A 12,807-nucleotide genomic window follows, 5' to 3' on the forward strand; every position below is an offset into this window, starting at 1 on the left:
GTGAGATGCTCTTCTTGCTCCATGGACAGCCTAACTAGGGAAAAAAAAAAAAAGAAGCCCAGAATATTAGTGTAACCATAAGGAATAGTCACAGGGACAGTTTCAGAGAAACTTGGGAAGACTTGCTATAGAGTAAAATAAAGGACCAGGAGAACAATAACGTTTGTTATCTACAGTAACAGTCTTGAAAGACCAATCTGGTCAACTGGGTGACATTCCACAATTCCATAGGGCCAATGGTGAAGCAAGTTGCCCATTTCCTGAGACAATAGACACAACATACTCAATGAGACATACGTTTCTGGATGTGGCCAACGTGGGACTTACTTTTGTTGACTGCATATTTGTTACAAAGGAATTATTTTTCAATGGAAGGAAAGGAAGGCTGGCAATAAGGTTGCCCCCAAAAAACAAAAGGTCGCTGAAACATTTTTAAGTGAAAGAAGCAGCAGAAGGAAGATGAGAAGGAAACAGACGAGCAGGACAATTCTGAGTCGGCTAAACTCATATACTTAAATTATTTTTAGATGTTGTTTAAGCTCAGAATTTAAAAAGGAGCTCTAATGCTATAAACAATTAAAACAATTACTGATCGCAGAACATTAGCCTGATTGGGCAGACACCTAAAAAGCTAAGCAATACAAGTTCTGAAATGACAAACATAATGCTGTGACAGGTGTCAGAGTAAGCGTAAGATACTGTCAAATTGGTGGAATGAACAATGTGCTGACTTGAGGGAAAAATCATCTGGGGCACAGGTGGTACCAGAATGCAGCTGGGTCTTGAAGGTCTGATTGGCTACAAGAATAAAAAGGCACTCCAGGAAGGGGAGAGGCAGGAGGAAGAGGCTACGGGCAAAGCCAGACACAGAAAACACCAAGCCTTGCCGTTCGAGGGACAGCAAGAGTAGCCAGGAGGCAATTTGTCATCTAGGAGAGCAGGCGCTGAGTCTGAAGGGGTGACTTAGGCGAGTCATCATGGAGGTCAAATGCCAAGTTAGGAGTTTGAAAGAGCAAAGGAACCAAGCGAGTGGTCAGACCAAATCCTAGGCATTGTGTTCAATCCCTTGGTTTTTGTTTGGTAAAAGAAGGGTCACTTGCCAGCCTTGGCACAGCTACGTAGCCTGGCCCAATCACCTCAAGGTGTTCTTCCCAGCATTTAAAGCACTTCATGGTTCCCATCTACCTTTTCCGTCTTAATCAGTTAAGCACCTATGTGCCTGCCAGGCATTGCTCCAGGTGTCTGAGATCCTAGCACTACCCATGAACCAAACAATGCCTACTTACAATGAGCTTACATTCCAATGGCAAAGCCAGTAAGCACATACGAAAATGTGTACCCTGTACCCACAAATCAAGTCGTGAAATCCCAGGTTGCTTTGAGAGGGTGGGCAGCAGTGGTGGGAGGTCCTCTGCTCCATCTGGAGCAGGGCACCCCAGGCATACACATTCCACCCCTCTGCACTTTGACCCACCCAGCCCTGCCTGTACCTTGTTCCCCCAAAGTACAACCTCCATCGGGGCTTACACAGGCTGTGCCCCGCCCCCACCCCACCCTATTTCCTTCAAAGCTCTGTTCAAATCCCCCTCCAACACAGACCTTTCCCGATCCACCTTAACTGCTGCTATGTGCTCTCCCAAACTATCATTTTCTATTTTGAATATACTGATGTGTATATCTGTCTTGTCATCACCCTCAGTAAAGCAAGCTCCCAAAGGGAAGGGACCATTTATTTTCATCTCTCTGTCCCCAGGATCAAGGATGGTGCCTGGCACAGAATGGGCTCCTGATAAAGCTACTGATCCCCTCAGAGAACTGGCTTTGAGATGTGTTGATTTAAGAAATTGAAGCTTGAAGCAACGTTTTATGTGGCCATACTCTCCGGCCAAATTACTGTCAAAGAAGCTGCCACGGGCTTCTGGTAAGAAAAGTTGCCATACGGAAGGTACTCATCCTGCCTACGCTTGGTACAAACAATCTTTTCCCCGGGTGTTGGCAGGTATGAGAAAAAAATAAACTTCCTTGTTTTGAAAGCTTTAATCTTACCAGGCATTGGGATCAAATTTGTAGAAAAGAAAAACCCAAGGAGATCAAATAGCATTCCCACTGTTTTATAAACAAACTGTAATCTCATGCTTGATCTACCACAAACAAGGGCTGATTATCAGCCCCAAAATCTTTATTTGCAACTTGATAACAGAGCTGGGATAATATTGGAAGCACCTGGTATATCCGAGGGGTTTTGTGACTATGCATTAAGACAGGGTGAGACTTCTGCCAGGAGTGTCCACTTTCACAACATATCCAATGGCTTTAATCCAACATCAGAAGACCTGCCTGTGCCCAGTCCTCTTTTCCCCACTTAGGACATGGGTGACTGGTATTTACCAACTCTCTCAGGCTCCAATGTTCCCATCTGTAAAAGGAAGGGGGTGGGCTAGACCCCTGGTGTTCCTCTTTCCATGGACTCACCTCCATGCTTGGAATGCACTCTTCTCCAGCTAATATCCTCCTGCTATCCTTCCATGCCACACCATGCCCCACCCCCACCCCCTTCTTCCTTTACCTTGCAGTAGAATTTGTCCACAGTATCCCACACAAACTCCTAGAAGCTCCTCGGACGCCGAAGCCGGTTAGGTTTTGGGGGGGTAGGCAGAGTGTCATCCCTGGCACCTGGCCCAGTACATGCCTAGCACATAATTGGCATTTAGAATGTTTTTATTAAAACTGAGGGATAAGAGGGCAGATGAGCAGCTGGTGCACTGATTGGAGGTTACAGATATGGCGGGTGGGAGCAAGGAGGGAGGCCAAATGCCGTGACCTTCAGGAAAGGAATTCTCCGTCAGGTCCAGAAGAGGAGCAAGGAAATCCCTCTCGACTGGCCCGGCCAGACCCAAGGGCCTCTCTGACAGAAGTCCAGGGGGGCCTGGGGAAGCTCAGCTGGCATCTCTTTGGCTGGGCACAGACCACTCTAGACTTCCCTCTCTGCGCCTGCCTGCACCTCTGTTCCCCCATCTATAAAATGGCATCAGTTCATACAAATCTTCCTGCCTTCTCAACTGGACCCCAGCCATCTATTACATTCCCATGTGTTTGTTTCCAAAGCCATGGGCATCCACTCTGTTTCCAAGTCTTTGCCTCTACTTCCACACCATAAAAAAACCAGTGCTGAGCTGCCTGGGTCAAAGGGTATGTACAGATAGTTCATTTTCCCACATCCCAGGTCAAGCCCAATTCCCAGCACCACTAGCAAGGGCCCATCTTCACAGTTTCCGGTGTTTGCCATCTTTGCCAGTTTGCACGGGGCGGAGAGGGGGAGACAGGCCAGGCACTGAACAAAGGGTACAGAGAGGGGGGCTCAGGACAGAGGGCACCAGCGGAATCCGGAAGGAAAGGAAGATTCAAGGTGGCAGAGGTTGGAGAGAGGCCCAGAGGCCTTTTCATCTTCATTGTCTCTCAGGGATCTGAAGCAGGCTCAGTTCACTTACAACTCTTCTGAAAACGATTTCTCCCATATATTTCTGAAGAGCTAAGTCTTTTTCCCCTTCACGATACCGAGGATGTGACCAATTAGTTGGTCAAAGGAGATGACGCCCCTTGTGCCTCTTGCCTTGGGTGTGACAAGCTGCCCTAAGGCCCCCATCATCTGGGATGGGCAGCTTAGCATTTAGCCCCCTTTACTGCCTCTCCACCACAGCTCCCATCCCATCCCTACTGAGCCAGGAGGCAGAAGTGGCACCAAGGACGACGGCCTGTCAATTTCACCTGGGCTAAATATTTTTCTGAAACCTCTCTTCTTGTTGTTGCTTTTTTTCTATAAGGAACCGGTCGTTAACATTCTGACTAATTTTATTTTTCCCTAATTCAATATTTTAAACTAAATTTTATCTAGCATCCGTAATTTAACTATATTACGGCCTCCCCCCACCGCTGCATTTTATATTTTTTTCTTCCCCTTCTGCTTACTTCTATGATCCAACTGGCAATTAGGGTAAATTTATTTTGTTATCCAGAGAATAAAAGGCTTTTAGCCTCACTCCGGGTGCCCTCTACTTCGAAGCAAAGCACTCACTGGGCCAGTGGGGCGGGGGTGGGGAGTCCAAAGCCTGCTTACGTTCCCTCCCCCCACACACAGCCGAGTTCCTCATCCCATCCCCCAGGCCCCACTCCCACAGTATTAGATTTCCTCTCAGAGGAAAAAAAAAGCTCATTACAGCCTAGTCCATCCTTATTTAAGAAGCCGGAAATCAAAGGCACCTGTTGGGTGCAGAGCTAATTAAGAACTAATCCAAGCTTTAGTGCAGGATTAATAACCCTTAATTGGCCACAGGGCTGTAAGGTTCTCCCCCCCCCCCACCCCAGCTTGGACCTGGAAAAGAGCCCTAGAAGCTTGTCTGAGGGTCAAAGGAGATTGATGGGAGAGAAAGAGGGGTCTGATACGTTCCCATTTTAAGCATGTCAAGAACATCAGAATCGACAGGCATGCAGTCAGCATCATTTGCTGCTTACTCCAAGAAGGGTCAGGTGTGGGTTTCTACCCCTTCACATCCTAGTCACAAAGGGTTATGGAAGGAAAGCTGCCGTAAGTAGCCTATAAAAGGTGTGTCTGTGTTATGAAGGGACAGGAGGGTCAGAGCCCCAGAGCAGGGGTTTATGGAGAGATTTCACAGGGGCAACATTTTGAATGTCTCTGTATCTGTATCAGATATTTAGCATTTCCTTCAACTCTGGATTAAAATAAACAAAAAATTATGACTCTGAAGGGTGTAAATGACAGAAAGGTTAAGAACCCTGTTCTAGAGCTTCTCATAGATGAGTCTGATGGCCTGACGGATGAGACAGATAGAATAAGGTCTAGAAAGGCTCAATGTGAAGACAGACATGAAAAGAAGAGAAGTTTTGCTCAAAGGCTAAGCAAGGCCTGAAGACACTGCTAGAAGTGACTAAAATGTCCAAAACCTACACTGGCTGAGCTCCCACTGCCAGGAACATACCACTGACCAAAGAGGGCAAAGCCCACTTGTACACAACAATATTCTCAGTAATACTTTTTGTGGCAGAAAAAAATGAAAGGGAAGCATTGAGTTAAGCAAATCTAAAAGCAACTGAATGTTCCTGAATGTTCTATAAACTGAGGCAGAATGAGTCAGCAAGCAGAGCCGGGATGATCAGGACTTGGGCTGCAATCCAGGAAGACTAGAGGCAAGTGACTCCCAGCTGTTTGCTCATCTACAAACTCCCCCCAAGCCAGAGTGGTGGAAGGAAACACTGTGCCAGCATTCAAGAGCTACAAAACTCAGTCTGGTTTCATCACTGTCTGGTCAACTTCATATTATTCAACTAGCCGATAAGCATTTATGAAATACTTGCATGGAATAAGGCAGGCACTGTGCTAAGCGCTGGGGGACACAGCACAAAGATAACCAACCCTTGCCCTCAAGGAACTTACATTCCAACAGGGGGACAACGAGGACTTAGTGAAAATGAAGACCTACAGGTCACTGAGGAAAGAGGGCCCACAAGAGCCCAGATGGCTGCTTTAGTGAGACTGTCTTAATTTAAAAGAACAAGCTGCTGACTTCAGTGGTTTTCCATCTTCTGCTAGGAAACTTCCACTTCTGCACACCAGGTCTCACCATTTCCCTTCAAACCGCCCTTCCTCGCTGCTAGATAAAAAGGGGTGCCTGTGATCAAGACCAGTCCCCAAAGCTGCCTTGTCCTGAACCCCGAGTCAAACACTCCAGGAGGAAGCCCCTAAGCCTCTCCCCCACAGCCACCCTGCTGGGTGAGAGCCAGGCTTTGGTGACAGGCCCATCCCATGGAACTCTGAGCTGCTCACGATTCACTGGGCTCACGAGGCCCTGGGGACACCTGCACTTGGAAGGGACCATTCATCCTAAAAGCCATTCTGCTGTGTCACTGGCAGCACCCAAAAGAAAACAAAGTGCTACAAAGGATGAAGCTCCAAACCTCCCAGAATCTCCCCCACCCCTCCTCCGCAGGGAACAGACTCAACAGGAACACTCAGGACTCTGGGAACACAACTGCCTGGCCCAATGAAGAGCTTCACCTTGTTCCTTCTTCTGACCCTCACAGCATGGCTGGTCATTGGGCCAGGAAATAATTCATTTGTCAAACACCACACACAGCAAGACGGACTGAATCTGCCTAGAGGTCATGCTGCATCTTCAAACCGGAGTGGGAGAATCCAGACAGATTTTCACCATTTAAAGACAGATTTTTACTGTCTGTTTACATAACTACTTGGGGTTCCTGATTTCCCAATCATCATGTTAGCTGCTTCTGGCCAAACTAATTCAGTATTTTACATGTCACAGAAATGAGCCCTCTTGGGTCAGGGGACAAAAGAAAGGTTGAGAATTGTTGCACATTTATTAAAAAAAAAAATGAGGGTCTTCCATTATTCCTGTTACTTGAACACTTCTGACAACAAAAGTCATTCTTAGCAGAGGCAGAAACAGGTCTCAGCCTAAGACAAGAGTTCTTGCTTTTTAAAAGGGGAGATTCCCTTTGCCCCTTACCCTGTGGCCGGCCAGACTCCTTTGTCTGTGCTGTGTGTGTGTGTGTGTGTGTGTTTAGCCCCAGCAAGACTGAGCTGGCCCTGAGAGTGGCATGGTGCACTGCACATAGCAGGTGCTTCAAGGCTTGATGAATTGTAAAAATAAATTCTTAAGAATTAAGAACTCAGAATTAGGTGATGCCATTTCTAGGAGATCACCCTAAAAATATCCTTCCCCAAAAGGAAAAGGTCCTATCTCCACCACACCCCCATCAATTCCACCTGCCCCATTTCTAACAGCAAGAAAAAAAGGGAATCTCTGTCCAACAACGGAAGAATAACTGAGTAAACAGTGGCCTAGTAACATGACAGATTCTGGTGAAGTTAAAATAACAACTTCAGTCTAGGGACACACAGAAAGATTTCCACAAGTGATGCCAACAGGCCTCAGCAGATCTGAAGCTGAACACCAGGACCATCCAAACTAACTCTCTTTGTTCAGTAAAGACGCCTAAGCTGAAGATAAGGCCCCAAAGGAACTGGAAAAATGCAGTTTGTTTACTGCGTTTTACATGGATCTCCTTTGTCAAGGACAAAGGGGACTGGGCTGTGCCACTGATTTTCTGTCAGTTAATGATCAGCATGGCATCGTGGTGAAAGAGCCATTGAGGCCTGGGTTCAAGTGCAGACTTTCACTGAGACAAGCTGCTGGATTCTGGTAGAGACTCCAAGGTACCCGGGCAGAGAGAGAGAGGGAACCTTAGGACCAGACCACGGTGGTTATAAATCTTAAAAATCCAAAACAAGGGAAAATGCCCTCTGGCAAATTGTATTGGAGAGAGGACTTTAAAATCAAGCTGATCCAAGCCTTCAAACACATCCTGCCTAGTCAGCCTCTCAACTCCATCCACCCCCAGACTGATCTGTCTTGGGGGGGAGGTGGGGGGGTGGCCTACACCAAGCAAGTCACAGACTCCCCTCCCCCCTACTCCATGCTCCCCCTTCCCAAACTCAGCTACTTCTAAAAGAAAAGTACAATACTTTTTAAAAAAGAGGTCAGATGTTTAAATCATTAATCCTCACCCAAAAAAGAGGACTTTTAACCAAAGAAACCCAAATCATCTTGCACTTTTCTCCAAATGCTTCAATACCAAACCACCCGTAGCACTTGCCTTGGGAAAGAGTCAAAAAGCTTTGATTTTACTTAGATAAGGCGACTGCCCATAAATGTGACCCTGTCTAGATAGCAGGGTTTTGTAAACCGCTTGTATATTAAAGACAAGGGAAGCACAGAACGATCTGGGTGCAAATTCTATTCTTCTAAATTAGTATTTTACAGATGTTCTTCGCCCATTCAGTTTTTTGTTCTTTAAATTAAAATTCTGAAAAATTAGGTTTCATAGATTTTATTGCTTTAATTTTGGGGGGGAGGAGGAGTGCCAAGGAGGCCTTGTGGGGGGCAGGCCACTGGTGAGAGCTCCACCTGGGTGTCCACTGCAATGACCACTAATGAGGAGCAGGACACACTGACCTGCAGTCAACAGGTCTCAAGCCTTACCCAGACAGACTGGGTTACCCAGGCATCTCTAAGACTGGGGTAGAACAGAGGCCAACATCATTGATAGAAGGATTCCCTGCAACAGACTCCCCAGTTTGGGATAAAAAGAACCAATTATCAACACATCTGCATTTGACATCCTTCCCATGCAGAGCTAAGTACAAGGTTAGCAGTGTGACCTGACAGGTTCAGAACATCTGTTAAAATGCAGAGTACTTCCCAGGACCCCAGCTAGTTAGAAAGGAGAAGGGGGAGGGGAGGACTCACCGGACGTGTCTGTTCATACTCAGCTCCTTCTTGCTCTCGGTGTTGCCCAGAGGAGCCCGTTCTCTCCCTCGCATTCCCATACCCAGGACTGGGTATAACATACTCTTTTCCCATATCAATATCCTTCATCTTCTTAGACAGAAAGTCCTGGGGTTCACAGACACTTGGTTTTGCCTCAGAATTTCTGAAAAAGATTTCATTAAAAGTGGAATTTGTTACAGCTCCTATCAAAGAAATAAGGTTTTATACATCCCGTCCACAAGAAAAGCTGATGCTGTTGTCCTTACATAAGTTCTACAAATATCATTTCACTTTTATCTTCTCATTTTAAAAGGGGAGAAAAATGGAGCCCAGATCAAATTAAGTGATTACATGTATCCCAATTAGATGAACACTGAAGTGTGAAAAAATACATTAATAAGTCAGTCAAGGAGGTTAGGTAATGCCAATTACCAGTAAAAAAAAATTTGAAAAATGTCTAGAAAAGTCCCAAACCTCATTATTCATGCATCAGCATATTTGAAAGACTGAAATAAAATCGGCCTAAAGCATGACTAATGACAGGGGCTGAGAACTGCTGGAATCATCCCAAGATGGAAAAGTACCCAAGTTGGCCTTCCAGACCCCACTCTCAGAGCAGGCCAGTTGGGCCCAAAGCTCCCTGAGGACTCCACCCCAACCGCAAGGTCTCCCTCCAGAAATGTCCGGGGAGAATGCACAAGGAGCACCCTCTAGCCTAGCGAGCCTCATCTTCTACAGGACTCCAACAGAATCACCCAAGCCAATTTACTTCACGTTAAAAAAACAAAAGAAAAGAAAGGAGGGAGAGTATCCTAAGGCTCTTCCCTGCTCCCCCCACCATCTACGCTGTGCCACTTTCCAATGCCGAGCCCCTCAGCACACCCTGATCTCCCCAAGGCTTCATCCCCCTTCCCATCTCTGGACTCTGCCAGACCCCCAAAGCCCCAAGTTATTAAAAGCAGCACCTGTCTACGACAACCCCTGACTGACACAGGAAGTACTTGGTAGCATTCTGGTTCATAATTCCACTGTTTCTTTTTCCTCTTTATGAAAATAAAACAGCCCAGACTCCAAAACCTCAGAATGTTTTTCCTCGAAGAAACAGGGTGTTGGACCAACGTGAACGGCAATAAGGAAGGCTTCTCTTGCGGAGGTCAGAGCCAAATGCCCGTAATCTGAGTCAGTGAAGCTGCTTGCCTTAAAAAGGGTCACCTTGGCCAGACTGCTTGGTAGAGCTCAAACGCTGCTCAGGATTCCCAACGCCAATCAGCCAAGTCTGAAGTATAACCTGAGCAGGCTCATTGGCCTGTGTGCCCAGACCCAAGCCAAGCTGCAGCTCGAGGTCCCAGTAACCCTTCTGGCCCTGGAAAGAAGCTCTCTCCTCACCGAGAGGACCGCCTGGGAAAGGGCAGACACTGGGCTCCTTTTGAAAAAACCCTCTAATTCGCACACACAAAAATACATCTTGTTCTACAAGTTAGAACAAGCACACAGATGTCTATCAGTTCATCCCAGATTCCAAAGTCAAGACGCTCTCCATCTAAATAAGCCAAGGTCAACATCGGCTGGAGCTTTCCACATTTGTGGAGAGAGCATGGGGTTGGGAAGGCAGAGGATCTCACCACTTACTCCTCCCTTTGTTGGACAATTTATTTCTCTCCAGCCCTCAGCACAGTGCGGTGCACCTAGTTAGGACTTGCTAAAAGCTCCCAAACTTGAGGAGGGGCCACTGAGCAGGCCCCCTCAGAGCAGGGGGCTTAGATTCCACAACAAACTCAAATAAACAAATACAAAATAATTGTGGGTATTTGTTTTGTTTAACTACACATATTTTTACAAAGGCTTTGTCTTTTTTTCATGGTGGGGAAGACAAAAAAATTTAACTTTAAAAAAATAATTGGGGGTAGGGACAGGACACTAGCCACCGAACAGAATAGGGCTCCCACCGCCATTGCCACTGAAAAGGACCCTGAGAAGATCGTAATAGGCCTGGGGGGAGAAGGCAGCAGGCTGAGTCTTGGAGGCTGGGGAGCCCCAAAAGGTGGAGGTAAGGAAGGAGGGGCAGGGGCAGCCTGGGCGAAGAAAGGGAGGAAGCTCCAGAAGTGAGCTAGAGGGACTGGTGGTGTTTAGTGAGGACTCTGAGTCCACACAAGCATTTATTAGGCTGCTTTGAAGAAGGCATTCCGAGGCGCAGGGGGTGCAATTGTCAAAATGCTAACAGTCCCCGGCTTCAAGGGCTTTCTCTCCCTTAAGCACTGGGTGTCATCCTAGAACCTCCACCATCATGCTTCCCCGATCTAGAACCTATCTACCTCTACCACCCTCCCTCCCTGCCTGCCTGGATGAAGGCTACCCTAACTAAGCCAAACTAAAGTCAATCATTCTTCAGGCCTCTGTGCCCTCGGCTCCAAACCAGTTCCCCTTATTTCCTCCCCATCACTTCCATCCAGCCCCAGATCTGTTCCCAAGCCCGGAACCCCGCTTTCTTCTTCCCACCCGGGGAGGGATCTGCATCAGGGAGGCTGGTCGAGCCTCGCAGGCGGACCCCTTAAAAGGAGTTTGCCCGGGGACCTCTAGGGTCGGCCGCATCGCCTCCCCGAAGGTGGAAGGAGAGCACTGGCACCTGCAGCTGCCACCGGCAGAAGCCAAAGCTGCTGGCACTCGGCCCATGCCGGGATGAAGGTGCACCGGCCCGGTCTGCTCCAGCGTCCAAAGGACCGGCCAGAGGGCCTCCCCCCACCCCTTCCTGGGGACGGCCGTGACCTTGGACAGGGAGGCCCCTTCCTTACGGCCTCCTTGGCCCGCCCCAGCGGGGGGGGCTGGAGGGTGCCCAAGATCCCCCCCCCCATCCTAGGAACTGAAGAACCAGGGCCGGTACAAGATGAGGGGGCCATTCGGGACCTCACGAGTTCCGAGTCTCGGTATCTTAGGAGGAGGGGGGTATGTGTGCAGGAGCCTCAGTTTCCCCCTCTAAAAATGACGGCCCCTGGAGGCCATCCTTGAAGCCCGTGGGCCCAAGGCTCTACTTGGGCCTCAGTTTCCCCACCCGTAAATGGGGGAGGGTGCACGGAGGCCCAACCCGCAAGGGAGGGGTGCTGGAGGGGCTAAAAGGATCGGCCCAGGGGCTCGCACAGGGTCAGGCAGCCGGGAGGAGGCGCGTGCGCAGGCTGGCGGGCGGGGGTCGGAGGGGGTGGGGGGCGAAGCCGGGGGCGCGTGCGCGGAGCGAGCCCCTCGCTCGAGCTCCCTCCGCCCCCGCCTCCCCCAGGATGGGCAATGGCCGCGTGTGCGGCGCCCTCTGGCGGCCGCGGCCAGGAGCGCGCCTCCAGCCCCCCTCTCTCTCTAGCCTGCCTCCCAGGCCCGGCCGGGACCCCTACCCGCGGCTCGAGACCCAGGAGCCCCCAAGCCCCGCGCCCAGCGGCCCGAGGCCGCCGTGGCCCAGCCGAGTACCCGAAGAGGAAAGGGACTGCTGCGCCGCGGGAGCCCAGCCAGAGCCGGCTCTGGCTGCTGCCCCTACCCGCGCCTCCCGCCCCAGAACCTAGAGTGCTCCCAGGCCCGTGGGACTCAGCCCGCAGATGGGCATCGGCGGCACCCTGTATCCCGCCCCGGCCCGCCGAGCGCCACCTACCTGTCCCCACCAGCGGCCGTCAGACCGACAGCCGAGCATCAGCCCCGGAGCAAAAACAAGCCCTTATAGCGGCCCGGCCGCCGATGCCACCGCAACGCGCCTGCGCAGAGCGCTCCCCGATGGCTGCCGGGAAGTGTAGTCTCAGCGGGTCGCGGGCTGGGGCTCGGCGTGGCCCTACGCCCCCTAGCGCCGGACTACATTTCCCAGGAGGCGCAGGGGAGGGGGGCTCGAAGAGCGGTCGGCGGCCCCGCCCTCACAGCGCTCCGCCCCAGCAGCTCTCTGGGGCGGGGGAGGAGGTCTGGCTAGGGCTGTTGTGTGAATAACCTTAAAAGTGTGACACGCCTGCGTAAAAGCCCCTAGACGTCCGACCTTGGGTGGGCAGGGTCCTGACGGCAGCCCCCCTCTGCTATTCCTCCTCCCCGCAGATGCCAAAGTGAGGTCGCTAAAGCTGCTTTAAGTAGTCACTCGTCCGCTCCCAAAGCTTCGTGGCTCCCCATTGCCCTCGGGCATCTCCGGGGCTACCCTTCCGCGTCTCCTCGCATCACTTCCTCGCACGCACACCACGTTCCGGCCAAACTGCCCTTTTCGCCTTGTGACCTCACATAGGACACTCAGACTGCCATCCCCGTACCTAGGTGTGGGCTGTCCCCACGAGCCTAGAACGCGCCTTTTCCTCACCTGGACTCGGTGGGATTCTGGGCTTCCTTCTAGACTCAGCTCCAGCGCCACCTCCTCCAGGAAGCCTTTCTTGATAGTTCCCAGGAGCATCTGCCTTGCCACCCCTCCCCCCAACCCCCTTGTGTTCACTGAGGGGGT

General features: G+C 50.2%; 1 protein-coding gene across 8 annotated transcripts in view; it reads right to left on the minus strand.

The window, feature by feature from the left end:
• Nucleotides 1-12,375, minus strand: part of ABCC5 (ATP binding cassette subfamily C member 5) — a 55,664-nt gene extending 43,289 nt beyond the window's left edge. For 6 of the 8 annotated variants that reach the window (XM_036766705.1, XM_036766707.1, XM_036766709.1 and 3 more), the window contains exons 1-2: nucleotides 11,992-12,102; nucleotides 8,346-8,529 (exon numbers count right to left, since the gene is read on the minus strand). In XM_036766705.1, coding sequence (XP_036622600.1) covers nucleotides 8,346-8,474 — 129 coding nt within the window. In that variant the 5' untranslated portion in view covers nucleotides 8,475-8,529; nucleotides 11,992-12,102. Of the gene's footprint in view, nucleotides 1-8,345; nucleotides 8,530-11,991; nucleotides 12,110-12,360 lie in introns of those variants that run through there. The other 2 variants (XR_005010864.1, XM_036766706.1) reach the window with 2 other exon arrangements.
• Between the last annotated feature and the right edge of the window lie 432 nt (nucleotides 12,376-12,807).

This window comes from Trichosurus vulpecula, chromosome 7, assembly GCF_011100635.1.
Source record: "Trichosurus vulpecula isolate mTriVul1 chromosome 7, mTriVul1.pri, whole genome shotgun sequence".
In the NCBI taxonomy this organism is placed as follows: Eukaryota; Metazoa; Chordata; class Mammalia; order Diprotodontia; family Phalangeridae; genus Trichosurus; species Trichosurus vulpecula.